Source organism: Nycticebus coucang, chromosome 11, assembly GCF_027406575.1.
Source record: "Nycticebus coucang isolate mNycCou1 chromosome 11, mNycCou1.pri, whole genome shotgun sequence".
Taxonomy (NCBI): Eukaryota; Metazoa; Chordata; class Mammalia; order Primates; family Lorisidae; genus Nycticebus; species Nycticebus coucang.
This window is the reverse complement of record NC_069790.1, coordinates 7,601,109-7,626,634: the sequence shown is the minus strand read 5'-3', so window position 1 is coordinate 7,626,634 and position 25,526 is coordinate 7,601,109. Positions and strand designations below refer to the sequence as shown.

The window sequence follows — 25,526 nt, the reverse complement described above, 5'->3', positions numbered from 1 at the left end:
GTATAAGGTAAGGTTTATGCAATTTTGCTTTTAAACTAAGCACTAAAGAGATTAAATTACTTGCTTCAAATTAGAAATTTTTCCCTAGAAAAAGCTTTATTGAAATACAATTGACATATAATAAATTACACCTATTTAAAGTATACAATTTAATATGTAGGCATATATATCTATTTATAAAATTAAGATAGTGAACATTCTTCCTGTCCTTCTCATTTCTTCCCTCAGTGACCACTCCAGCCCCCTGCCCTGTCCCCAGGCAACCACTGTTCTGCTTTCTGTCACTATGGTTGAGTTTTAATTTTCTAAAATTTTTTATAAATGCAGTATGTACTTTCTGTGTCTGACATATTTTACTTAGCATATTTAGTATTAGTTACTTTGAGATTCATTCCTGTTGTAGGAGTGTGTTTACTCCTTTTTACTGCTGAGTATTATTCCATTGTATGGCTGTATCGCCGTTTTTCTATCCATTCACGCAATTCACAATTGCCCTGTATACTGTTTTGGGCTGTTACAAATAAAGCTGCTATAAACGTTCACGTACAAGTCTTACTGAGAAGTATGCTTTAGTTTCTTTAGGAATAAAATGGTTGGATTGTATGAGAAGTGTATGTACTTCCTAAGAACCTGACCAACTACTTTTCAAATTCAGTGTACCATTTTATGCTCCCAACAGCAGGGTATGAAAATTCTAATACCTCCACATCTTTGCCAACCCAGGTATGGTCAGTCTTTAATTTTGGCCATTCTAATAGTTATGCAGTGTTATCGCGTAGTGAATTTAATTTGCGTTTATGAGTAAGGATTTTGAACATCTATTTTTTCATGGGTTTAAATGCCATCAGTATCTTGATTCATGAATCAGGTATTCAGATCTTTTCCCTACTTTTTAAATTGGGTGGTTTATTAGTTTGAAATTTTCTTATACATTCAGACTGCAAGCTCTTTATTAGACATGTGCTTTGCAGATCTTCTCTCCCACCCTCTGTGCTGTCTTTTCACTCTTTATAACATCATTATCCAGGAGCAGGATTTTATTTGTATGAGGTCTTATTACCTTTTATTGTTAATACATCATGCCTTTGGTAGTATAGCTAAGAAATCTTTGCTAACACTTGAGATTACAGAGATTTTCACCTGTGTTCTTTTCTAGAAGTTTAGCAGCTTTAGTTTTTTTTTTTTTTTTTAAAGACAGAGTCTTGTTTTGTTGCCCCCAATTGGTGGTATGCAGTGCTGTGATCATAGCTCACAGCAACCTCAAACTCCTGGGCTCATGATCCTCCTGCCTGAGGCTCCTGAATAGCTGGGATTACAGTTGTACACCACCACACCTGGGTAATTTTTTCAATTTTTAGTAGACAAAGGGTCTTGTTGTTGTTCAGGCTGGTCACAAATTCCTGGCTTCAAGCGATCCTCCCACCTTGGCCTCCCAGAGTACTAGGATTATAGGCATAAACCACCACATCCAGCCAATTTTTGTATATTGATCTTACATCTTGCAATTTGCTAAATTAACTTTTTAGTTATTATTTTGTGGATTTCATCAAATTGTCTATACATCATATCATCTATAAAGATGGTTTAATTGTCTTTTATTTTAATCATTCTTATTACACTGGCTATAGGCTCTATTACAATCAATTTTGAATAGAAAAGTGAAAGAGAACATCCTTTTCTTTTCCTTGATCCTGGGAGAGGAGTATTTAGTCTTTTACCATTGAATGTAATGTCAGCCACAGTTTTTCAATAGATACTCTTTATTAGGTCTTTTATACTTAGTTTGTCAATATGTCTTTTTAAAATCAGGAGTGTATGTTGGAGTTTACCGAATGTTTTTCTGCATCTATTGAGATGATTATATGGCTTTCCTTTTAAATTTTATTTATATAGTAAATTGTACTGATTGATTTTAAATGTTAAATTTACCATGCATAGCTGGGATACACTCCATTTGATTAACATATATTACCTTTTTGTGTATTATTGGATTTAATTTCCTAAAATTTTGTTTAATATTTTGTACCAATTCTTTTTTAAATTACTTTTTATTAAATCACATCTTTGTACATTGATGCATTTATGGGATTCAGTATACTGCTTCAGTATACAACGTGAAATGCTTACATTGGACTAAGTAACACATCCATCATAATTATACTCATTTCTTAATAGTTTTGAAATGTACCATTGCATCATGCACATTAGGTGAGGTCCCCCAAATATCCTTCCTCCTCTCATATCCCCTCTCCCCTCCCCTCTCTCTCCTCTTCCTTTCTACTTTCTGGACTATAGTTATGTTTTGCCATTCGTATGAGTGTTTTGTACCAATTCTTGTGAGAAATATTGTCTTTCGTTTGCTTTTCTTATTTTGTCTTTATCTCATTTTACTATCAGGGCATTCCAGCCTCATAGAATGAAGTGAGAAGTATTCTCTCATTTTAAATTTTCTGGAAAAGTTTGTGTTAAGTGGCTATTATTTCTCCCATAAATATTTGCTAAGAATTCACTAGCGAAGCCTCCGATCCTTTTATGCTACTTGTGGGAAAATATTTATTTACAAATTCAACTTCTTTAATAGATATAGGGCTGTTCAGATTTATTTCCTCTTGAGTAATGTTTGGTAGTTTCTATCATTCAAAGAATTTTCATTTTTTTATCTACATTGTCCAATTTAGTGTTATAAAGATTATTTAAAAATAATGTCATTATTTTCTTCTTAATATATAAAAAATCCATGGTGAGAGCACCTCTCTCAGATGATACTGATGATGTATGTCTGTTTTTCCTTATCTCTGTGCTTAAAGGTTTATCAACACAATTGATCTTCTCAAAGAACTAGACTTTGGTTTCTACTAACCAATTTTAATCATAAGTTTCTACTAACCGGTGTTAGCGTTAATTCTACTCTAACATTTTTCTTTTTCTATTTCTTTAATTTCTACTCTGAGTTTTATGATTTTCTTTCTTTTACTTAGTTTGAATTTAACTGACTTTTAATTTTTTCATTTCCGTTTTCTTCATATGGAAACTGAGGTCATTCATTTGAGATCTTTTTTCTTTTTTCTAGTGTTAATTGTTTAATGGAGTGAATTTTTTCTCCCTAAGTACTTTCGCCAAGTGGCATTCCACAAATACTGGCATGTTGGACTTTCATTTTTATTCAGTTCAAAGTACTTTCTAATTTACCTTTTGATTTCTTTCCCATTCATGAATTATTTAGAAGTAGGTTACATAGTTTTCAGGTATTTGGGATTTTCCATATGTTTTCCCTTATTATTCATTTCTAATTTAACTCCATTAGTCAGTGGAAATTATATATCTGATTTTATTGGAATTGGTTTTATGGCCTAGAATATTTGTTTTGGTAAATGTTGCATCGCTTGAGAAGAATATATATTACATTCTTGGGTAAATGTTTTATTAAACATAAATGATCAAGTTGTTTGATGGTCTGTATACTGTACAAATCTTCCATATGCTTACTGATATTTTGTTATAAGGCATATTGAAATATCTGACTATAATGTGGATTTGTCTATTTTTCCTTATATTTCTATTAGTTTTTGTTTCATGTGTTTCATTGAAACTCTGTTATAATGTGCATAAACATTTTGAATTATTTTATCTTTGTGATTGATAACTGTATCATCATAAAATGATAATAATACTCAATATACATCATAATAGATAATCTAAAAATATTTTGATAACGTTCTTTTGATTAGTGTTTGGTGATATGCTTTTACTTTTAACTTATTTATGTCACTATATATATATATTTTTTCTTTTTTTCTTTTCTTTTTTTTTTTTTGCAGTTTTTGGTGGGGGCTGGGTTTGAACCCGCCACCTCTAGTATATGGGGCCAGCACCCTACTCCTTTGAGTCACAGGCACTGCCTTATATCATTATATTTCTTATGTGCAACATACAGTTGGATCTTTTTATCCAATATTATGAATTTTGCTTTTTTATTGAAGTGTGTAAAGTATATAGCATAAACTAAAAAATATAAACCAAACCACTTCATGTGATTTGTGTTCCTCTATGTGGGTTCCAGCATCTCTGTCAGTTTTTTTTTTTTTTTTTTGAGACAGGGTCTCATTCTGTTGCCCAGGCTACAGCTGGCCATCAGTCTAGCTCACAGCAGCCTCAAACAGCTCAAGTGATCCTCCTGGCCTCCCCGAGTGCTAGGATTACAGGCGGGAGTCGCCAAACTCAGTCTCTGTCAGTTGAATGTTTATTTTTTCATCTTATTATGGATCATATTTTCCTGCTTCTTTGCATGCCTAATATTTTTTGATTAGATTCCAAATAGCACAAAATTTGGATTAGATTCCAAATAGTACAAAAAAAATCTTGTTTTGTGTTGGTTATTTTTATATTCCTATAAAGACTCTTGAAACAAATCGTTTGAAATAGTTTGATTCTTTAAACTATTGCTTTTAAGATTTGTGAGGCGGGTGTGATGAAGTGCTCAGACTGGTTGTAAATATTTTCCACTCTTGAAGCAAGACACCCCGGGTTTACTGTACGCCAGTGACTAATAAATTGTCAATTGCTCCAATGTGGGTAATAGAAACAGTACGATCCTGGTCCTGTGTGATGTGTGACTACTAGAAACTCTTACCTTGAATTCTTTCAGGTGGCTCTTTCCCTGGTTTCAGGAAGTTTTCAACACACACGTGTTGATTATTTCTCACCTGCATGGTAGAGAGAAGCACACTGCCAACATTGTCATTCTCTGCAGCCCTGGCTACTCTGCGCTGGGTTCTTCCACTGCCTCTCAAACTCTAAGCTGCTTCTTTTTTTTTTTTTTTTTTTTTAATTTTTGGGGATTTATGGAGGGTACAAAGATCCAGGTGACACTAATTGCATTTATTAGCCAAAGTCCCTCTTACAAATGTGTTCCTCCCCCAAGAGGTGTGCCAAACACCATGACCCCTCAGCCCCCCTCCTTCCTCTCTTTGCTCCTCCATTCCCCACCCCCATCATGTACTAGGTCATCGAATTGTCCTCATGTCAAAATTGAGGATTCTTGCATCTCCATTCTTGTGATGCTTTACTAAGAAGAAGGTATTCCACCTTCATCCTAGTTAGTACAAAAGGTGTATAGTCTCCATCTTTTTTTAGTGACTGAATATTTGACTCAGCATGTCGGGTGTGTTTTCCTTCCTGTGCCATCGCCTGGACCTTCTCTTAAGGAAGCCAACTGGGGTCATCGTAGGTCTTACCTTTTGTGCCTTTCACGGACCAGCATCCCCCAGTACTCCAGGGCCAGCCATTCTTCATCTTGCTGAAAACAGAAGTCAAATTAAGAGGATTTCTTCAAGTCCCTTTTTATGTTTTCAAGCATATTAGCTCAACTATGCTAGTGTTTTTTGCTTTACAAGATTTGTCTTTTATACTCAATTTGAATCAGTATGTGAAATGCCTTTCTATTTAGCTTTCTTGGAGGAATCTTCTTGTTATGAAGAAAACCTGGATTGGAAAATCATCAGTGATAATTATTTTGCATTTTTAAATAACTTGCTGAAGTCTCCAATAGCTTCCCTAGCCAGGTAAGTGATCAGAATTCATCTTCCATGTCTTGATTTAACTGTTATCTGAAGTTACTCAAAGCCTGATTGTAGGACATGCATTCTGTAGCATTTATGAGCCTGATTTATGTTCTGACACAGGCTTTCATGTTAGATGCTCACTAGATATTTATTTCCTAGAATGTATGACTCAAGTTTCAGGTTGTTTACTAGAATGTATGACTCAATGGATTTTGAAAGGCAGTACAGATTATAGTAATAAGAGTTCCCTTACATAGTAACATGATTTGTGATAAATAACGCCAACAATGATGTTTTTTTATTTGAACAACTAGTTGCTTAGTATTTAGTTGCTTAGTATTTAGACATGGAATCAATAATTTAAATTCTGGTGGTTTCAGAGATTTTTGAGGAAGTAAGTGATTGTTGGAACTAAATCTGCTAGATTATTTTTTCCGCTATTCTATTTCAGCACAGGCCTTGAAATGGAGGTTTTTATGTCTGGTTATGGATGTTGTGTACAATTGAAAGGCAGATTTATTGTTTCCAGGGTGTGTTGGGACATAATGAAGAAAAAGCTTTGCATTTGAGCAGTCACTCTCAAACTCAGGAATGGATCAAACTCACCTGTAAAATGTGCTAAAAAATACAAATGCCTTCATCTTGTTCCAGACCTATGAAATCTTGCCCTGTGTGTAGGACTCAGGTTTCTGTATATTTAACAATTTCTACAGTTGGTTCTGGTGAACACCAAAGTTTGAGAACCAGATTTGTAACTCTCAGGGACATTTTTAAGCCCAGTTTATTAGTATGCCCAGAAGAAATGACAATAGGATGGCCCTCTGGAGAATCGATTTCTTATTTCCGATTTATAATGCCTCACTTTCCTAAAGTCTCAAATATTTAATAGTCTTAGAAAGACAGGGACAAAATAAACCTGTAAATGCTCCACGGGCATGTTCGATTTTATGTTTGAAGACGCATGTCTGTTATGACGGATGGTAGACAATGAGGTGCTGACTTAATGAATGAAAAAAATATGGGGACGTTAAGCATAATTCCTATTACAAAAGCTGAACTTGAAATGAGAAAATCTGGACCATGTCTTGTTCATACTTCATAATAGTAACTTGTATAAAAAAAATTAAGTTCCTTTTATCATGAAATAGAAATAACGAAGTGTAACTGGTATAGGAATGAACAAAGATCTTAGTTGTGAAAGTGCTTTATAAACTCTAAAGTGATGTAAGCATGTGGTGATATTTCTATTAGTAGCACTATTTCTACTCTAGCTGTTACTCATTGCTACTATTAGTACTCCAGAATCTTCTCAGTTACTAATACAATAAAGACAGTTTTGTGGTCTCGTCATTCAACGCACTATGACTTGCGTAATAGTTATGCTTGTGTTTCTATGCAAGGCTTGATTTAGGCAAGGTTGGTATTGAATTTTTAATAGGAGAACTCTCTTTTTCCTGCTGGAATTTTTCCCAGGAATTATTTCAAAACAGCCACTCTCTGTATTATTTCTAATAATAAACTAAATTAAGCCTATCTGCATAGGCTTTATTTATAATTTTAGTTTTATTTATAAATACATAAAAATATAGTTATATTTGTGTACATAAATATCCATGTATATATTTCTATATATTTACATAAAAATATTATTTCTAGTTTTATGTATAAATACGTTATATATTTATAAATATATATTTGTATAATAAATAAATATTTGTATAATATATGAATTAATATAAATAAATATATATATAATATATAAACATTTATGTAACATATAAATATGTATATTTATAATACATATAATTATTTTTATATCTCTGCTACCAGGGAGGAAAACAACATTTCTGACTTTGCTCTGTCTTACCTTAGTTCTGGTTAGAGAGTATATTACTCAACACTACTACAGAGTTAAGGAAGCTACAGAGTAATTCAACCCTTAAGGCATTCATAGCCAATGAAGGACAAAATACCTTACTCACAATTCTGAACTAAGTCTTAAAAATCTGAAAATGAAAGATTTTCTTACGGGTGGCATCCTGACTTATTGAGCAGAGACTTTGCCTGGCCAGTGTGAACTGGTCGAATCAATCCTGCATGGTGAGAGCAGTCGCAGGTCTCACTGCCAAAGTGTTAATTTGCTGACACCCAGGGCTGCCCCAGTCCTCAGTGGGGTGTGTTAACACATACCTGACACCTGTGCCATGTTACCTTTCTAAAGTCTGAATGTCTAAATTCTTAAGCACATATGGACCCAAGAATTTCAAAATTGAGCTTGTAGCTTCTGAGATAGTAGAAGTTAATTCTACAAGGGTGGACTTCTACTCCAAGTCTAGATTTGCCATCATAGCCTCTGGTTTGCTCTTCTGAGAACTCTCTGTATTTAAAAAATAAACATCTGCAGAGAAAGTATTCTATCTAGAATAATGAGTTTATAATAGTAGAATGTACAGTTGTACAGTATTGTTGGAATTGCCTCTGGAGTGGGAATCCAGAACAGTTTTCCTAAATTCTACCGGCAAGATTTCTGATACATCACATTGTTTGACTAGTTCTACAAGACATTTTGAGATGTAGTATGGAACTGAATTCTAAAATTCTTCTGTAATAAATAGCAAACTTGTTTATAACCATATTAATTTACAGGGAAAATAATTTAGAACACATTCTTTTTGACTGTAGGAAACACTGTTTTAGCTAAATATATATAACTGCATTGTGGATTTCAAAAATTTTCAAATGCACACATTAGTTTAATTTCTGTTGGGAAATACATTGTCTCTAGTGTATGTTTTACTTATGCTTTATAATCAATAATTGAGTATTAACTTGGGAATTTGATAGATTTAATTTATTTTTCTTTCTTTCATTCTATTAATATTACAGGGCCTTAAATTTCACGAAGCACCTTCTAATGACAGAAAAGAATTTACATACCATTGAGGATGAACAAATAAACTTTCTTTTATCATTTATAGAAATTGGGGAGAAATTATTATTGCCTAATTCTTTGAACTCACCCAGTGTTCCCAAATTTCATAACCTTCCATCTCTCACTGAGAATATTCTGAATTCAAGTATTTTGTGGCTAAATCATTTAAAAAGTTTAGAGAGAGACTCATCTTTCATTGATACTCAGAAATTTTTAGAACTTAGCAAAGAAGTAATTGAAAAAATGCAAACTCTTGGAAGTCACTGGATAAGAAAGGAATCAAGAAATATTTTGAGATTCATGAAATTAATCCTTTTTGAAATTAATCCCAAGTTGCTGGAATTGTGGCTCTATGGAAGTTCAGAAGGAGAAAGAACTAAATTGGAAAACTTCTCTGCAATTTTAAATTTTTCTGCTCCTAAAAATGCAATTTTTAGTAAAAATTTTAATTTTTCTCAGTTATTCTATTCAGATTGGCCTACACCACCAGCTATGAACACGGATTTTGTACATTTGAGTGAAACTATAATAAATAGTCTCTATGAATTTGAGTTTCTGAGTCAGGACCAAGTCTTAGAAGCTCTGGACACAGTCTATGCTATAAGGAATGTAACTGACCTTTTCTTAGTTCTTCCCGAACCTCAAAAACAAGAAGTTGATAAAATTTTGACTCACATATACCTAAATGCCTTCAAGGACAAGGATTCAGCTTTACTGCTGAAAATGTATTCTACATTTTACCAATATATATATGAATTCTTGAGTATTCCAAGTAGAGGGTCTTTGCTAACTTTCCTTGAACAAATCTCAAAACACATTTTGGATATCTTGAAGCAATTTCATTTCCAAAAAATCAGTAAAGCATTTGCATTTTTATCTGGGACAGCAGAAGTTCTTGAGGGAATTTCAAATGTATCCTATTGTCAGCAATTGCTTTCAATTTTTAACTTTTTGGACCTCCAAGCCCAATCCCTGATGTCTACAGAGGGTGAAGGAGTGGAAATGATCTATGCTACCTTGACAGACTTCAAACAGCTTCTCACAATTGATGATTTTCGCATTTCTTTATTTCAATATGTGAATCAGCTCTTCAATGATTCAGCAGAAGCCCTGTTAGAGAATGAATGCTTTGTTTTTGATAATAAACACATTTCTTCTGTGAATTATTCAACAGACAGGGGGCCTTCTTTCATTCTTCCATGGGCACAAATTTTTTCAGACCTCTCAGCAAATGTCAGCGTGTCCAAAGAGGTTATGGCCATTCACTGTACTATTTTGTGGCTTCGAATGTGCACTGAAATCTGGGGAGATATAGCTCAAATAATGAATTTTGACATAAATGTTTTTACTTCTCTTCATGTTGGGCTCACTCAGCTTTTGAATGAATTGGAAAATGTAAAAATTTCTAAGAGCTGCCAGGGAATGCTTCCTACTCATCATGTTGCTAGACTCATATTAAATTTGTTTAAAAATGTAACTCAAACCCATGACTTCCATCATTGGGATGATTTCCTGGATCTCAGGGATCTTTTGGTAGCACTAGGCAATGCGTTAGCTCCAGTAAAATCACTTAATCGGGACCAAGTGGAGAAATCCCTTTTTACCATGGAAACTGCCCTGCATCAGCTAAAGACATTTCCATTAAACACAAGTATAAGCAGAGAGTTTTTATATTCTCTGTGTGAAATTTTCACTGAGTTCAGCAATACGTCAGAATATAGAGGCAGAAATGTAGATTTGACTAATCAGTTTCTTCCTAATAATCTCACAAATTATGGAGCAAAATTTGAAAGTGTCATCGCTGAGCTAAGAGAAATAATATTATTTCTTAGAAATGTGTTCCATGATCGAGATTTATTGTCCTGTGTTAATATTTTCCAAAATGTTACTGACTTTATTTTAGAAAATGGCTTATTGTATGTAAATACCTCACAGAGGACATTGCATATTCTGACCATATTAAATTCCACATTTTCCTCTGAGAACACATTTAGCAGATTGAAAGAATGCATTGTATGGGTAGATGTCATAAACCATCTGCATGTGATAAAGAACTCAAGTTTTTCACAAGGCCATCTTCAAAGTATTTTAGGGAGTTTCAGTGATGAGGAAAACAAAATGGACTCCATATTGAAAATTGTAACTTCAATGTTAACTGTAAAGGGACCTCTTTGTTCCCTGAATGAATCACATATAAATTGTGTAAATATTTACCTGAAAGATGTAACTGACTTCCTAAATATTATACTTACCACAGTCTTTGAGAAAGAGAAGGAACCAAAATTTGAGATCTTGTTAACCCTTTTAAATGATTCCACAAAGCAAGTAAAAATGATTATCAGCAACTTAGTAAGAGATTTTGATATTACATCCCAATCCAACTGGAAGCATTTTATTGAGTTATTTGTAAGACCCATAGACATGTCAGATGAAATTCCTAATCAGTTTCAAAATATTTGGTTGTATTTAGTAGAACTTGGGAAGGAATTTCAGGAACTTGTGAAACATGTTTCCTCCAACATTATGGAAAATAAATCGTCTTCTGAAACTGAGAAGGTTTTTAGTGTATTTGCCACCAGTCCAAAGGAAAAGCATGTGAACAGTGTGCGTGATTCCATTTATCATTTAGCTCGTTACTTTGTCCTCAACTTATCTCATGATCTCCAAAATTCACCAAAAATAATTTCACATGAAATAATGAAAGTTGTGGGTCTTGGTATTCAGCTGATGAGGGATGTGTTCACCACCTTAATGCCTACAGTTCATTATAATATTCCACAAAATATAAGTCATGTTTTGGAGAAAGTAACTTCACTTATGCGTTCTGTCAAGAAGGCGGACATAGACCTGTTGGTGGATCAGCTTGGACAAATTAGTGCAGACCTGATGGATTTCTTTAAGAATATCAGTAGAGTAGGAATTGGCAATACAGGGGTCAACTTACTTGTTGGCTTAATGGAAAAATTTGCAGAAAGTTCACATTCTTGGAACATTAATCACCTGCTGCGGCTCTCACGCCTGTTCCCTAAAGAGGATGTGAATGCTGTGGTGGAGGCCTACTATATGCTTCCTCAGGCTGTGAGGCTGCTGCAGAGAGTGGTTGATAAAAATATCACTGAGGGCCTCAAGGATGTCTATGACTTCACGCTCATTCATGGCATAAGTATTTCAAACATCACTAAGGAAGATTTTGCTGTTGTGATAAAAACCCTTTCGGATGCCATTGAATTAATATCAGCTCAACCAGGTATCATTTCAGAGGTTTTAACTTGCCTTCCAGTGATCTGGTGCTGGAATCATACAACTTCTGGATTTCAGCAGAACACGAAGTTTAAAGCCTGTTATGTCCGAGAGTCTTCTTCTTCCTTTTATAGCAAAATGACCACTGTACTTGACCACCTTCACTTGTTTCCCCCAGTGGAAGAGTCCCAGTGTTCAGATGAAAGCTCCCACACAGAAATAACTAGGAAAGTGGTCTGTGGCATTCATGAGTTAGTGGAGTGGAATTCCATTCTTCTAGAACTTTCTGAAACTTCACTTTTGAAAGCTGAGCAAGAATTTTGGCATAAAATATTACCATTTGTCCCACCTTCTGAAAATGACAGCGTCTCTGAACTTTGTCTCGATAGTCCCGTAAAGCAAGTTGCATTGCAACTCATAGAAAAACTAAAAAATGTCAATGTTACAAACATTCTATCAGGTGAAAACATTCTTGACAAACTAGCTAGTTTAAACACGATCTTTAATATTAATGGAGGCACAGAGTCATCTGCTCAAAATAACATTTCCTTAAATTTGAAAAGTATGAGAAAATTGATTTCTGGGGATTGGAGCTTAGAAAATAGTACACATGATCTGCTCTCTTCATTCATGACCCTTCTGAATGCAAATCTTACAGGTAGTGGTTTAGAAGCATTATCAAGTTTTATAGGAAAAAGCGAAGCCACTTTCAACTTTGAAGAACCATGGCTTGAGTTTGAACAAACTGTGAAAGGCCTGAAGGACTTAACCCATGACTTTAGTTTCAGACACCTGTTCTCTGAACTGAACAAAGAAATGCAAAGTATAAATTCAGTGGCTCTTCAAAACATAACTTTGCAACTTGCCCATTTTCTGGAAATCATGGATTCATCATCTATACACACATTAGAAATAACTGAGGATTTTCTATTAGTCATGAAAAACTGGCTTCATAAATATGCAAATGAAGATTACTCCAGAATGATGCAAACATTATTGCTTCTTATGACCAATGAGAGCTCAACTGATGATATAGCTTTGTTGACTGGAGATATTATTACCTTTTTTGGCTCCCTAAAAAACTTTTCTAGAGAAGTCAATTCTGATGTCACCTTTTTTACTTATCTGTTAAATCAAGAACAGCCAACTAATTTCTCAGTTGCTCAGTTGCTTTTTGACAGCATTCTAATTAACTCAATCAATAACTTAGCTGGGAGTTCTCAAGAAGTGGCCCCAAATTTAAGTGATGCCGACCTTCAAATAATGAATTTCATTAACCTCACCTTGAACCATATACAGTCAGAAGCTGAGGGGAAAATAATTCTCCCTCCAAGAAACATAATGGATTTCATAGAACAGCTTTTGAAAACATTCTTCTCCTTTTTAGTCAAGGAAAATTCCGAGAATAAAATATCTCTTCTGTTAAAAGGCTTCCACAAAGACGTTATTGCAGAGATGAGGTGAGTCTACTTTTGCTTTGTATAGTATATGCAGTTGTGATAGACCGTAAGCCACTTTATTTTCTGGAGTATAGACATGTTAATAGCAGCACTTGGACTGAAGACCTTTGAAGAATAATCTTTGAAGTGAATTTGTCTTATTAAATATTTAATCAAAATGTCAAGGTAAATAATTTTGATAACTACCATCTAACAAGTAAGTATATAAACCTATCCCATTGTAATTTATCACAAATATGTGATATTGTTTGTAAAATTTTTTTTTTTTGTAAAGCGAATTTATTTCAGGTTAGTGTGAGGGTACAAACAACCAGGTCAAAATATTTAATTTTGTTAGGTAGAGTCCCTCTTGTGTTAAAATTTTTGATTATAAAAACCATTATGTTTTATATGGAACTAAAAAATAAACAGTTTCTATAGATGTATATGCATATGTAGCATAGTCATAATTTGAATCACTGAATTAACTATTTAATTACAAATGAGGGATTTAAATAGTCTCATTTCAATTACTCTACTGTGATATTTACATTTGGAAACATTAAAATTGATAGTCACATTATCTCTCTCTCTCTCTATATATATATATATATATTTTTTTTTTTTGGTGGTCCAAGATATTCATACATTTCTAAAAATCTTTTTTGAAGGTTTCTAGTAAAAATTCTGGAGGGAAATTTCAGTTTATTCTATGATGTCTGTTTCAGTCAGGGCTCAACTGTGGAACCATGACCCTAACAAGGACTTAATCCAAAGACTTGGCCTACACAGTTATGAGGGGCTGGACAGGGGTGTCTGGAATCAGTGAGTAGGCTGTCCAACGCAGATAACCTCGGCAGGCAGGGATGCCACAGCATGAGCTGAAGCTGAGGTCCACAGGTGGTGGTCAAGGAAGACTGGGGACAGGGGAGCCATTGCATACCCAGTGTTTTTGGGAGTTTCTGGATCCGGGAGGTCCCAACTGCTCTTTTTAAGCTTTTCAACTTGCTCACTTAGGACAGTAACTCTTCTCATTAACTTAAAATAACTGATCAGAGACTTTAGGTCTACAAAGTCCCTTCCCTTAAGCATGGAAAAATTATCCTGGAAAAGGTGTATTTATGCTACAGAATGGCCACCAACTCCCATTTATCCTCCACCGCTCATGAGGGACTCTCTCTTGTAGCCCACCCAAAGCAGAGACATACCAGAAAAGGCCATTCTGGGGCTACATTTCAGCCTTGCCAAGTTGACAGATCACGAAGCCATCACAGTGTCTAAGTGTTTCACTCATATTTTAAAATCCATACAAATAAAAACATGCTTATCCCTTTTTTGAGAGATTTATATTTTACATTGAGAATCACTTTGTAATCATTTTGTCCTCTTTTCTAAAAGCAAACATATGTTGCTTTTTAAATTGCTAGGCTCAAGGGATTATAATAGAATTGTTCATGAAATTTCTTCACTCTTGGCATTATTTGGCAATAAAATGTTAAATTTCATCTGACATTATTTTAGGATGTCATCTTTCACTCAGTATTATCCTCCAACAGTATGATGACACGATTGTAAAAACAAATAAAATTATAAAAATCGTGATGTATTTTAATCTTTCCATTGCTAATGTATTTAACATGAAACTTTTACAGTTTTGTCCCAAAAGACAAAATTCCAGAAATTCTGAAATTGGATCAATTTCTTACCTCGATGAAAGGAGACAGATGGATAAGTATTTTCGCAAGTTTAAAGGGGACTATATATGATCGAATCAAAAACTCCTTTGGATTAGACAGTGGAGAATTTTATTTTGATAATCACCGAGGACTCAAGTTCATGCAGGATTTAGTTAACACTCTTCTAAGGGAAACCTCCATGAAAAATAAGACTCAAAATAATTTGGACTTTTTTGCAGTGGTGAGTCAATTGCTTTTTCATATGAATAATTCTGAGCACCTCTTCAAACTCAATCAAAATCTTAGGTCAGCTCTTTCCCTTGTGAGGGAATGTTCAGCAGAAATAGCAAATCTTATGGATACTCTTTTAAACTTTTCTAATAAGGACTTCTGTACTTTGTATTCTAGACTCCAAGAAGTTGTACTTGCTAATTTAACAGATTTGCTTTTCTTAATAAATAATTCATTCCCTCTAAGAAACAGTGCAACGTTAGAAATTACTAGGATATTACTTGGTGCTATTTCAAGCTTTGGTGAAGAAAGTTACATCCTAGAACACCTTTTAGAAATGTCTAGGACTTTGGCCATGCTGTCGAATGACAGTGCTGACCTGAGAGATCTTGCCACATTAGTGGACTCTACTGTGAAGCTCCTTAAACTGGCCAAGAAAGTTTCATTGAAGATTGACACAATTTTTAAAGCTCATTTTGTCTCTGATACCAAGGATGCTATGAAATTCTTTGACACTCTCTATTCCATCATGCAACAAGGTGTTCAACATCTCCTGAAGGAAATAGCTACTGGGGAAAAGGTAGATGATTTCATATTTGAAAAGATAAATGTTTTGTTGAAACGCTTTCTTGACTTGGCCTTTGGAAGGACTGGAGTCAAATCTTACATATCGGAGGACTCTGATGTTTTCAATATGTCATTCCTCATACTCTCATATATGAACCAATCTAAGGACTTTTCTGATACTTTGGAAGAAATTGCTGAATTTTTAACATCCACGAAAATCAATTTGGGAGATGTGGAGCATCTTGCGGTAGCATTTAATAATGGGACCCAGACATTTTCTCTGGATTCGGTCAACTCATGGGAAGAAATTCTAGATTGCTTAGTTCCTATAAATAATATCACTAATCAAATGGACTTCTTACATCCTAATCCAACTTCCACAAATAGTTACCCTCAAGACATAAGATGGGAAATAATTCATGAAGTAATCTCTTTTCTAGATAAAATGTTATCACAAAATAGCACAGAAATAGAGTCTTCCTTGAAAAAGGTGATTGATCTCAGCTTAGAACCTCTTTGGAACAGTTTAAAGAAGGATAATTGGGATGTTTTTAATCTGTTGCTCACATTTTTGCAGCATCCACATAAACTTTTGAAAACCATAGAAACAGTTGTAGAGGCCTCCAGCAGAATTAAAAGCAGCTATGATGTGAGTAAAGTTTTATTGTTTGACACATCTTTGATTCAGAACATAACTCATCATCAACTTGAGAAAGCAATCCAGGTTGTTTTAAGTAGACTAGTTCTTTGGAGGAAGGAGCTTCTGCCAAACAATACTCAGTGGATAAATTCCACAAGTACTTTGTTTCAGCCAGTTTTTGAGATTTTGATTAATGCAACCACTGGAGAGAATGTCACATCAGAAAAAGAGAACAAGACCAAGAAAGAGACGATCAATTTTCCATATGGCTTCAAACTATTATCACGTTTTGAGAAATACCTGAAGGGATTATTTACATTAACTAAATACTGGCAAAAAGTCTCACTGACAGACCAAAGGTAAGAAAACACCTAATTTATTCCCTCCCTCCATCTATCCCTCCCTCCCTCTGTGTCTTTCTTTCTCTTTCTTTCTTTCTTTCTTTCTTTCTTTCTTTCTTTCTTTCTTTCTTTCTTTCTTTCTTTCTTTCTTTCTTTCTTTCTTTCTTTCTTTCTTTCTTTCTTTCTCTCTCTCTCTCTCTCTCTCTCTCTCTCTCTCTCTTTCTCTTTCTTTCTTTCTTTCTTTCTTTTTCTTTCGTGACTATATAAAATAGAATAATGCAGAAATTACATGAAACCAGGGTAAATAGTTCTTCTCAGCTTCAACTTTCATTATACCCTGATGTTGGCTTCCAAGGTAGAATGACTCAGTACAGTCTTTCACTTTCACTCATCATTTGGCATTTAAATATGATTTGAACTTATTCAAAATATCTCAGAAGTAATTATTTTCAAAAATAAAACCTCTTTCTGGGTGTGGTGGCTCATGCCTGTAATCTGAGCATTGTAGTGGACTTCTTGAGCTCAGGAGTTTGAGACTAGCCTGAACCAGAGTGAGACACCATCTCTACTAAAAATAGAAAAACTAGACAGGTGTAGTAGTGGGTGCCTGTAGTCCCAGTTACTTGGAAGCTGAGGCAGGTGGATCACTTAAGCTCAGGAGTTCAAGACCAGCCTGAATAATAGTGAGATCCTCTCTCTACTGAAAATAGAAAAACTAGCCAAGCATGGTGGTGGGCACCTATAGTCCTAGCTACTTGGGAGGCTGAGGCAGAAGGATGGCTTGAGTGCAGGAGTTTGAGGTTGCTGTGAACTATTTTTCTTTCACATCCTTTGGCAGCTGAGGGTCCTCTTATTTTAATATTTGGGAAGACTATGGAGCTGTTCACTTCATGCAGAAAACTGTGTTTCTGGTTGTAACTGAGCACAGGGGAGGTCCAGGAAGCTGTTGGCTTCTGCCTTGTTTAATTCAGCCCAACTCCACATGATTGATCCACTTCTGAGCCTTCCTTCCCCTGAATGTGAGGTCAAAGGAAACTTGTTCTTACCAGTTCTGGTCCTGTTAGCTGTCAAGGTCAGCAAGTAGCCTGTTACCTTAGGTTGGAGGACTTGTGCCTCTTGGCGTGCAGAGTCCCAGAGATGCTGTAGCTGCCCCGCACATCTGTTCTATGTGACCGTTCTGTATTTGAACGGGTCACTGTCTCTGCCTGCCCTGCCTTTCTCTCAGTTCCACATGGAGATTGGAGGTGCCACCTCAATCCTCCTTTATTTGCCAGACAAGCCGACCTGTTTTCTGCTAGTTCTGTTACTACAGAGCTGCACCTTAAGTCCAATTATTTACTTATTTATTTTTATTGTTGGGGATTCATTGAGGATACAAGAAACCAGGTTACACTGATTGCATTTGTTAGGTAAAGTCCCTTTTGAATCCAGTCATTTTTAAAGCTTGGAATGATGCCCTCAGTTAATGACATAGGTGTCCATTGGCACAAAGAACCATCACTACCTTGAAATTTGACTGCTAGATTTCAGAGCTTCCTGCTCTCTCCTCACTGCCTCTGACCCTGCACTATACTCTGTTTGACTTTAGTGTTTTGTTCCGAATTTTCTTTTGGATTAGAGGTGGTCCTGGTAACCCCTGTTTTCCATCATCTCAGCATTTATCTCAACTCTTTCCGTTTTCCACAGAGGAAATTTACACCAAAGCTCTATATACCATTGTGTTTCGACACCTTGAATCATTTACCATTTCCCTTTAAGAGAATAAATTAAGACAAGAAGAGAAAGCAAATATCTTTACTAGCCACTAAATTGATGTTTTGAACTAAAGTAGGAGACATAAAGTTTTCTAAAGGCCTAGACTGTGTTATCTGTGTTTTCCTTGTTTCTGGCAAATAACGACGGTTATGTGTGGAGGACAGTCCTTCCATGTGTGGAATGACAGCCTTCTGCACAATACAGATGCATATGGGATGCAGATTTTCACCCTTGATGCCATTGTCTATCTTTTTGCTAAGTGTTGTTGACATGTGTCAAGTTTTCCGGCATCCTGTGAAGCCTTCAGCAGCCATCGAGATGCTACAGAAAGTGAAGATGACAGTTTTGCACGTGCTCATCGCCTTTGCAGGTGGGCTGCTTATGTAAGAAGTGCTCGATAATTGCCCTGTGCCAGTTTCAGAGCTTGGCTGTCAGGGAGACCTGCAGCTTGCTGCTGAGTTGCTTTTAGAACAAAGCGCAGCCTCTGAGCCTGGCTACTGGGCCCTGAGGGGTCTGGGCCACCCTTTTCCACTTCATCCCTACCACAGGCCTCTGCTACAGCCAAACTGCACTGCCCCTTCCTACCACTGTGCTGGGATTTCTGGGTTTCGTGTCTTTGCTGATGGAGCGTGCTTACCCTGTCTAAAGTCCACCTATGCCCTGTGGCCCAGAGCTAGGGGTATCTAATCCAGAAGGACTGCCCCATCTCTTTTGCCAGCAGGGATATCGAGGAGACAGAGCATATGCAATCCTGTACATGGGTCCTTCTTTCTCTTATTTCTCACCTCCCCAGCCCCACTAGAATCCATCTCTTGAAGACAGTAACCAGGTTGTAATCTCCGTGCGCATGTGTGCCTGGCACGGAGGATGCATTCCCTTGCTGTGTGCCAGGTGCTCTGTGCAGTAACCTGAGTTCCTTACCCGTTCTCCCTGCTTGTTAGTCTTTGCTCCATCATTTTCCTGCAGTCGTCTGTCATCTCACTGAATGTAAGCTCCATCTGTCCTTAAACTATGTGCCTCCGTCATACTCAGTGTGCAATAGTGAGTGACGCTGTTGTACCTGAGTTAATTTTCCTGCTAAGACCAGCTTACAAAACCACTACTGCACATTTCAGGGCAGTCTCCAGTCAATGACCCTGCTGAGAGTCCCATGAGCTGCCTCAGAGGGTTCTCTGATAGGCGAATATTAGGCTTCAGAGCAAATCCAAGGCCTTGGGATGGGCTGCTGCTATGTAAGTGACTCCCATGTGCACACATACTGCTGGCCTCTTGGGCCTGGCCTTTAGGCCAGGGGACTGCTGGGCCACAGCTCTGAGCCGGCTGAGGGCAGTGGGTGCTGGTGGATGAATCTGAGCCCAGAGAGGAGGGGCTGGAAGCATAAAGGGGGAATCTCAGGTGGATTTGATGAAACCAAGATGAAAAGAGGGAAGGGAGAACTCACAGGGGTGCCTCAGCCCCTCAGCCCTGTGTGGAGCTCTGCATGGCTGCCTGGGTCTCCCTGAGCCTTCCAGCTCTGTCACACCAGATGTCACGCTCCTTCCTACCCCCAGCTTACTGAGCAATTATTCTTATGATTTAAATTACTATTAGATTATTTTCTTATCCTTCCTAGATTAGGTATTACTGCCTCTGGAAGGCTTTTTAGATGATCCTGCCCCAGGGTCTCCCCCGTGGTGGCCTGACTGAGGTCAGGTAGGCCTGCTGGGGCTCCCCTGCCCCCCACCCCAGTGGCCTGACCTCCTTGCTTGTAGTCTGTAATCTTGCTGAACGTAAGCTCTGTCTGTCGTTAACCTGTGTGCCTTCATCACACTCAGTATAATGTCCAGCAACAGTTCTGGTGATGAAATGGTGTCTCTTCCACAGCACGAGGACAGTGCCTGTCTATTGATTGTTATAAACCCTGAGTATGGGGATTAGAACATAAGAGATGTGGACTGATGTTTTTTGAATGAATGAATAAATGAGAGCCAGGAGCCCATCTATGCTTAATCTGGGTTCACTGGGCTCCCTCAGCAAGCAATCCGTCGCCTGGGAACGTTCTGCTGCAAGAGATAGCGGACAGACCTCCGTGTGCTCTGGGCCCATTTTGTACTATTGAGCTGGCCCAGTGGGGGAGGGGAGGATGTTGTGGAAAGAAGAGTCCGGTGTCCTGTGAGGAGGCACGGTGGACGCACACCCAAACTCCTCACCAGAGGCGGGGACTGGAGTGCAAACCAACGCTGAGGGGTGGAAGTGAGGGGCAGTGAGCGTTGGGCAGAACCAGCATGTCAAATGCTTTTTAAAAAAATAAACTCAAAGAAGTAAGATAAACTCCGGAACTGATAAATGTTAGGAAGAAGCTAAAATAAGGTGATACAGGTGGAGAGTGAGAGGTGGAGGAGAGGAGGAGACTTTGGGGTACAGATCTGTATGGGACATCTGGGGTGAGACCTGAGAGGTGAGGACGTGTGTCTGCTATGTCCACTGTCATATTCTTCAGGGTCTAGAAAGACCCTGACATAGACGTGGAAGGCATCTGATCAATATTTGTAGAAGGATTGGATGGAGCTGTGTGAGAGCTGGCACTAGGTGGCCCATGGCCACTGCTTGAGTTAATGTACACAACAGCCTTTGGGGTCTGGCAAACCTGCCAGACCTCCTAGTCCACAAAGCTGTTTCCTTGGTAACACAATGGGCCACTTGTGATCATGCAGCGTCGCACCTGGTAAGGCGTCATTATTCTCACACATCTTCTGGTGCAGGATCAAACTTGACACTTACAAGAAGTGATATGAAAGTAGTGTAACGGAAGGAGCAGGTGCTTTAGATCAATCCAGCCAAGGTTGACTCTTTGGGCTAGCTGAGTGCCACAGGGTAGTGACTGAGTCTCTAGGAGCCTTGAACCAAGAATGGAGTGACACCTTATCTCAAAGTGCAGTTGAGAGGGTTAAATAAAATGGAGCCACAAGCACAACTCACCTCTGGAGCCTCACCTGTCATGGGTGCCCGTTCCATACTGGTTCCCTTTCCTGGTCACAGTGCAAACTGCAGAAGGGTCTCCCTGCACACCACTGGGAAAACACTTACACTACAGACACCTGGTTTCCACATGGGAATTGGTAATTCAGGGACTGTCACAGAATCAGCTCTAATCCACCTACTCACTTCTTTTCTGTAATACAAACATTTCTTTAAACCCGAGAATTAATTGATTAATTTTTTGGCTTAAGAAACATGAAAGAAAGAGTGAGAAACGGGGAGGAAGGAAGCAAGACACCCTTGCTGCAGATGAAACCCCAGCTGCCACAGAGGGGTTTTGTGTAGGGTTTCTTTTTCCTTTTTTTTAATACAATCTCTATGCCCCATGAGATAGATGGTGTGAACTTTGGCAACATTGTCAGACATAAAGTGATAGAGTAGTACATGTTAAAGTACACCTTAGGATGGTCAAGAAAAGACTTCAGCATGTGGAATCATGCTCCAGCAAAATTCAAACCTCTTTCTGATTTGCCCATGCTTATCTGGCATGTTGAATTCAGCCAGGTTTGAAGACTTAATTATTTTGACATTTCACAGTCAGCTAGTGTAATGGCTTTTAAATGAATTAAACATTTATTAATGCCCGAATTTATATTTATTTTGCCATTCTGCGTTGCAGCTACTAAGTTAATATAGCATACTTGAAATCACATTAGTAAAGAAAATTTTTAATTTTTATATTTTATTTCAAGGAAACTCAAGCATGACTGATGTTTGAACTGCCACCCCACTTTCCTTATTGAGCTGTCACCCCATCCTAGGTGTGGTAGTGACAGATCCAGAAAAGGTGGGAGGGTAGTGACAGATCCAGGAAAGGAAAAAGGGCCACCCAACAAAGATTTGGGGTGGAATGGATCAAAAGGAGCAGGTGGCTCCTCTTCTATCGCCCAAAAGGAACAGTAGTCATATCAGTTGTTATTATCATTATTGAAAATGAAGAAGTGTTTTGCCCTGCCACAGAGCTGAGTTCGGGATCTCCACGAGGGATGTTGTCCTATTTCCTCCGCCTTATCTAACGCTTTATATATGGCAACAACAGTGACATGAGAGGCCAGTAGGCTGAAGGAAGAAACCTCAGTGGGCCTTAGGTTCATGGTCTGGCAAACTGAGGACCAGAGGGTGTCAGTGAGTTGCTTAGGGTTTCCGAGTGAAGAAGTCAGAGCCCGTAGGCTGGAGAGAGCAGCGTGGAGGCCTTCAGGCTGTGTGGTCTAGAAGCCATAGGCAGGTGTCTGAATGTGTCCTCGGAACCAGGAAGAGGAGGAAGGGCTGAATCAGGTTTAGAAGCTGCACTGTGAAGTGGAAAGAGAGGGGCTGGGGGGAGTGGAAGGAGCCACAGCTCTACACAGGCTTCACCAGAGTGCAGACACTTGTCAACTGTCCCCAGGGGCCAGCTGCAAGGCAATGTCAGATGTGGGGGAAGATTGGGGCCAGGTGGCCCGACAGCTCGGCACAGCTTCCCGCGGCCATATCGCCCCTGGCCCAACCTTGCAGAAATCCCGGGCGTGGTGGCTGCCTAGTCCACATCATTATTTTACCTTGAGGAAAGGAAGGGCGGACACAGCCCACAACTTGCCTAACACCACGCCTTTATGTCAGCTTTTCCGTGTTCTTTCAGGCTTGAAAAGTGTAATTTCTAAACAGGTTATTGTGTCTCCCCCCAGGCAGAGAGTTCATTTATGCTTAAAGGTAAAGGCTGTGACGCCCACCACAGTGGTGCATTTGTTACGAGTGAGGAAAGAGCTGACCTGTCCTTACCACCAGGGTCCACAGTGCCCATCAGGGGGCACTCCTGGTCCTGGGCATCTTGCATGATGCACATGTGTAATGCACATGTCCACTTTGTGGAGTCACACAGAAAACTTTACTGCCCTAAAGGTCATCCCCGCTCTGCCTCTTTGTCGCTTCCTTCCCCCACCCCCGGCAACACTCATATTTTTACTGTCTCCGCAGGTTTACCATTTCTAGAATGTCATGGCGTCAAAAATCACATAATACATAACCTTTTTCAGAAGGGTTTTTTCCACTTAGAAATAGGCCAAAACGGTTTTCTTAAAACTACTTTGAGAAATAAGGTAATGTTTTAGAAGTCAGAATTTCGCTTTTTCTTTAATTGAAAAAAAAAATTCAAAAAGATGGTATCCTTCATCAAAATACATTTTATTTTCTGTCCTGACCAAGCAGCTAGAAGGCAAAAAGCCAGGTGCCAGGTGCCAGAGTGACAGGAAGGCAGAGGCGAGGAGAGCCCCAAGGTGTGTGGGGGTCACGTGCTGTGGCCAAGCTGGGGAGAGGCAGGTGTCCTGAGCCAGAGCTCTGAAATGCAGTGGGTTCAAGAAGGCAATAGTGGTACCTTGAGCAGATGGCCATAAGAAGACAGGAGGAACATGGGGCCTGGGTGCAGAAAGGTTTTGGATGCAATGTGAGCCTTTGCTCATATTCCCATGACCAGAGGATCTCCTTTGAGGAAGAGTGCTGTAGCTCAGAGTAGACGGGAGATTGGAGAGGTGAGATGGAAATGCCCAGTTAGGGAGGAGCCTGGCACTCTCCTGGTCTGACCTGGCAGAGGCTGGACAAAGGCATGAATCACAAACTGGGGGCCATTGGCATTCTAGCTGAGCCCAGGGGGGAGACTGGTTGCTGTGAGGACCAATGCACAGGTGAGGGGGCATGGGTGTCTTCCAGTCCATGCCTTGTGAGGGCAGTGGATGGGGAAGACCACGAATAGATGTGTACGTAGTTCATCCTTCAAACCCAGGCCCTTGTGAGAATGACGGAGAGCACTGTTCATAAAACCAATATTGTCCTGGGCTATCTGGCATGAATGGGTCCCTTGCCAGTAGGGGATACAGGAAGTGGTCTGTTTGGGAAGGTAGAGGAAGTTAATTTCCACAAAATCTATTAGACCCCAAACAAATCAAATCTTTATTTAATTACATTTGGAACTCAAAAGGCACGGTTTTGCCCTCATCACCTGTGTGTTCATCTTGATAATTTAAGAAATCTTTAGAAATTTTTTTTTTTTTTTTTGTAGAGACAGAGTCTCACTTTATGGCCCTTGGTAGAGTGCCATGGCATCACACAGCTCACAGCAACCTCCAACTCCTGGGCTTAAGCGATTCTCTTGCCTCAGTCTCCCGAGTAGCTGGGACTACAGGCGCCCGCCACAACGCCTGACTATTTTTTGGTTGCAGTTCAGCCGGGGCCGGGTTTGAATCCGCCACCCTCAGTATATGGGGCCGGCGCCTTACCGACTGAGCCACAGGCGCCGCCCATCTTTAGAAATTTTTATCATTTTGAATCTTTTAAAAATGATTTTGTGAGAGTGGCTAGTTCAAGAGAGGACTATTTACTAATTATTTCTCTCTGTGTTTCTTCTGGCAGAAAACCCTTCCTTAACCAAGGACATTTTGTGTGCTACTCTGAGTTGTAAGCAAGGTGGGATACAGCATCTCATTTTATCTGCTATCCAAGGTGTCACTTTGGCACATGACCACTATCAGGTTTGTTGTCTTCTATATTTCAGAGGATTTCATGTTGGTTATGCTGGGCCCTTACAAGGCAGTCAGGTCATCCCAAGCTTGCTGCATGCTGCCTCTAGCCACAGCAGCTGTGTTACTCGTGGTCTGTTGGAAGGCAGCCTTGCAGAAGGTTTGCTCATCCTTCCTGCCTCACAGCTTCTCTCAGTGGTGTCCCTGGGTTGACAGGCGTGGAGTAATGAGAGCTGATTGTTAGTTTCCAGGAATTTTGAAAGCTGATTGTTAAACATAGACATAATTTAAAATCATATTATATAAACTTATGATGAAATAGTTCATGTTAAAAACAAAAGTAATATGGGCAGTGTCTGTGGCTCAAAGGAGCAGGGCGCTGGCCCCATATGCTGGAGGTGGCGGGTTCAAACCCAGCCCCGGCCAAAAATTGCAACCCCCCCCAAAAAAAAACAAAATTAATATATACTCAAGACTTATCACTTCCTAACTGTCTTAGTATGTGACGCTGTTTTCTACCCTTCAGAAATTATTCGCATCTATTGAATCTGTGTGATGGAGATACCATATGGTTTGTGCTGATGTGTAGTTCTCCCACTTCTGTGTTCAGTACTATCATGTTGGTAGCTTGAACTGGCCAT

General features: G+C 38.5%; 1 protein-coding gene across 1 annotated transcript in view; it reads left to right on the top strand.

The window, feature by feature from the left end:
* ABCA13 (ATP binding cassette subfamily A member 13) overlaps positions 1-25,526 on the top strand; it is a 578,079-nt gene that overhangs the window by 106,236 nt on the left and 446,317 nt on the right. The window contains exons 16-20 of the mRNA XM_053553839.1: positions 5,447-5,561; positions 8,448-13,193; positions 14,825-16,645; positions 18,643-18,752; positions 24,779-24,897. Of these exons, the coding sequence (XP_053409814.1) occupies positions 5,447-5,561; positions 8,448-13,193; positions 14,825-16,645; positions 18,643-18,752; positions 24,779-24,897 (6,911 nt within the window). The remainder of the gene's footprint in view (positions 1-5,446; positions 5,562-8,447; positions 13,194-14,824; positions 16,646-18,642; positions 18,753-24,778; positions 24,898-25,526) is intronic.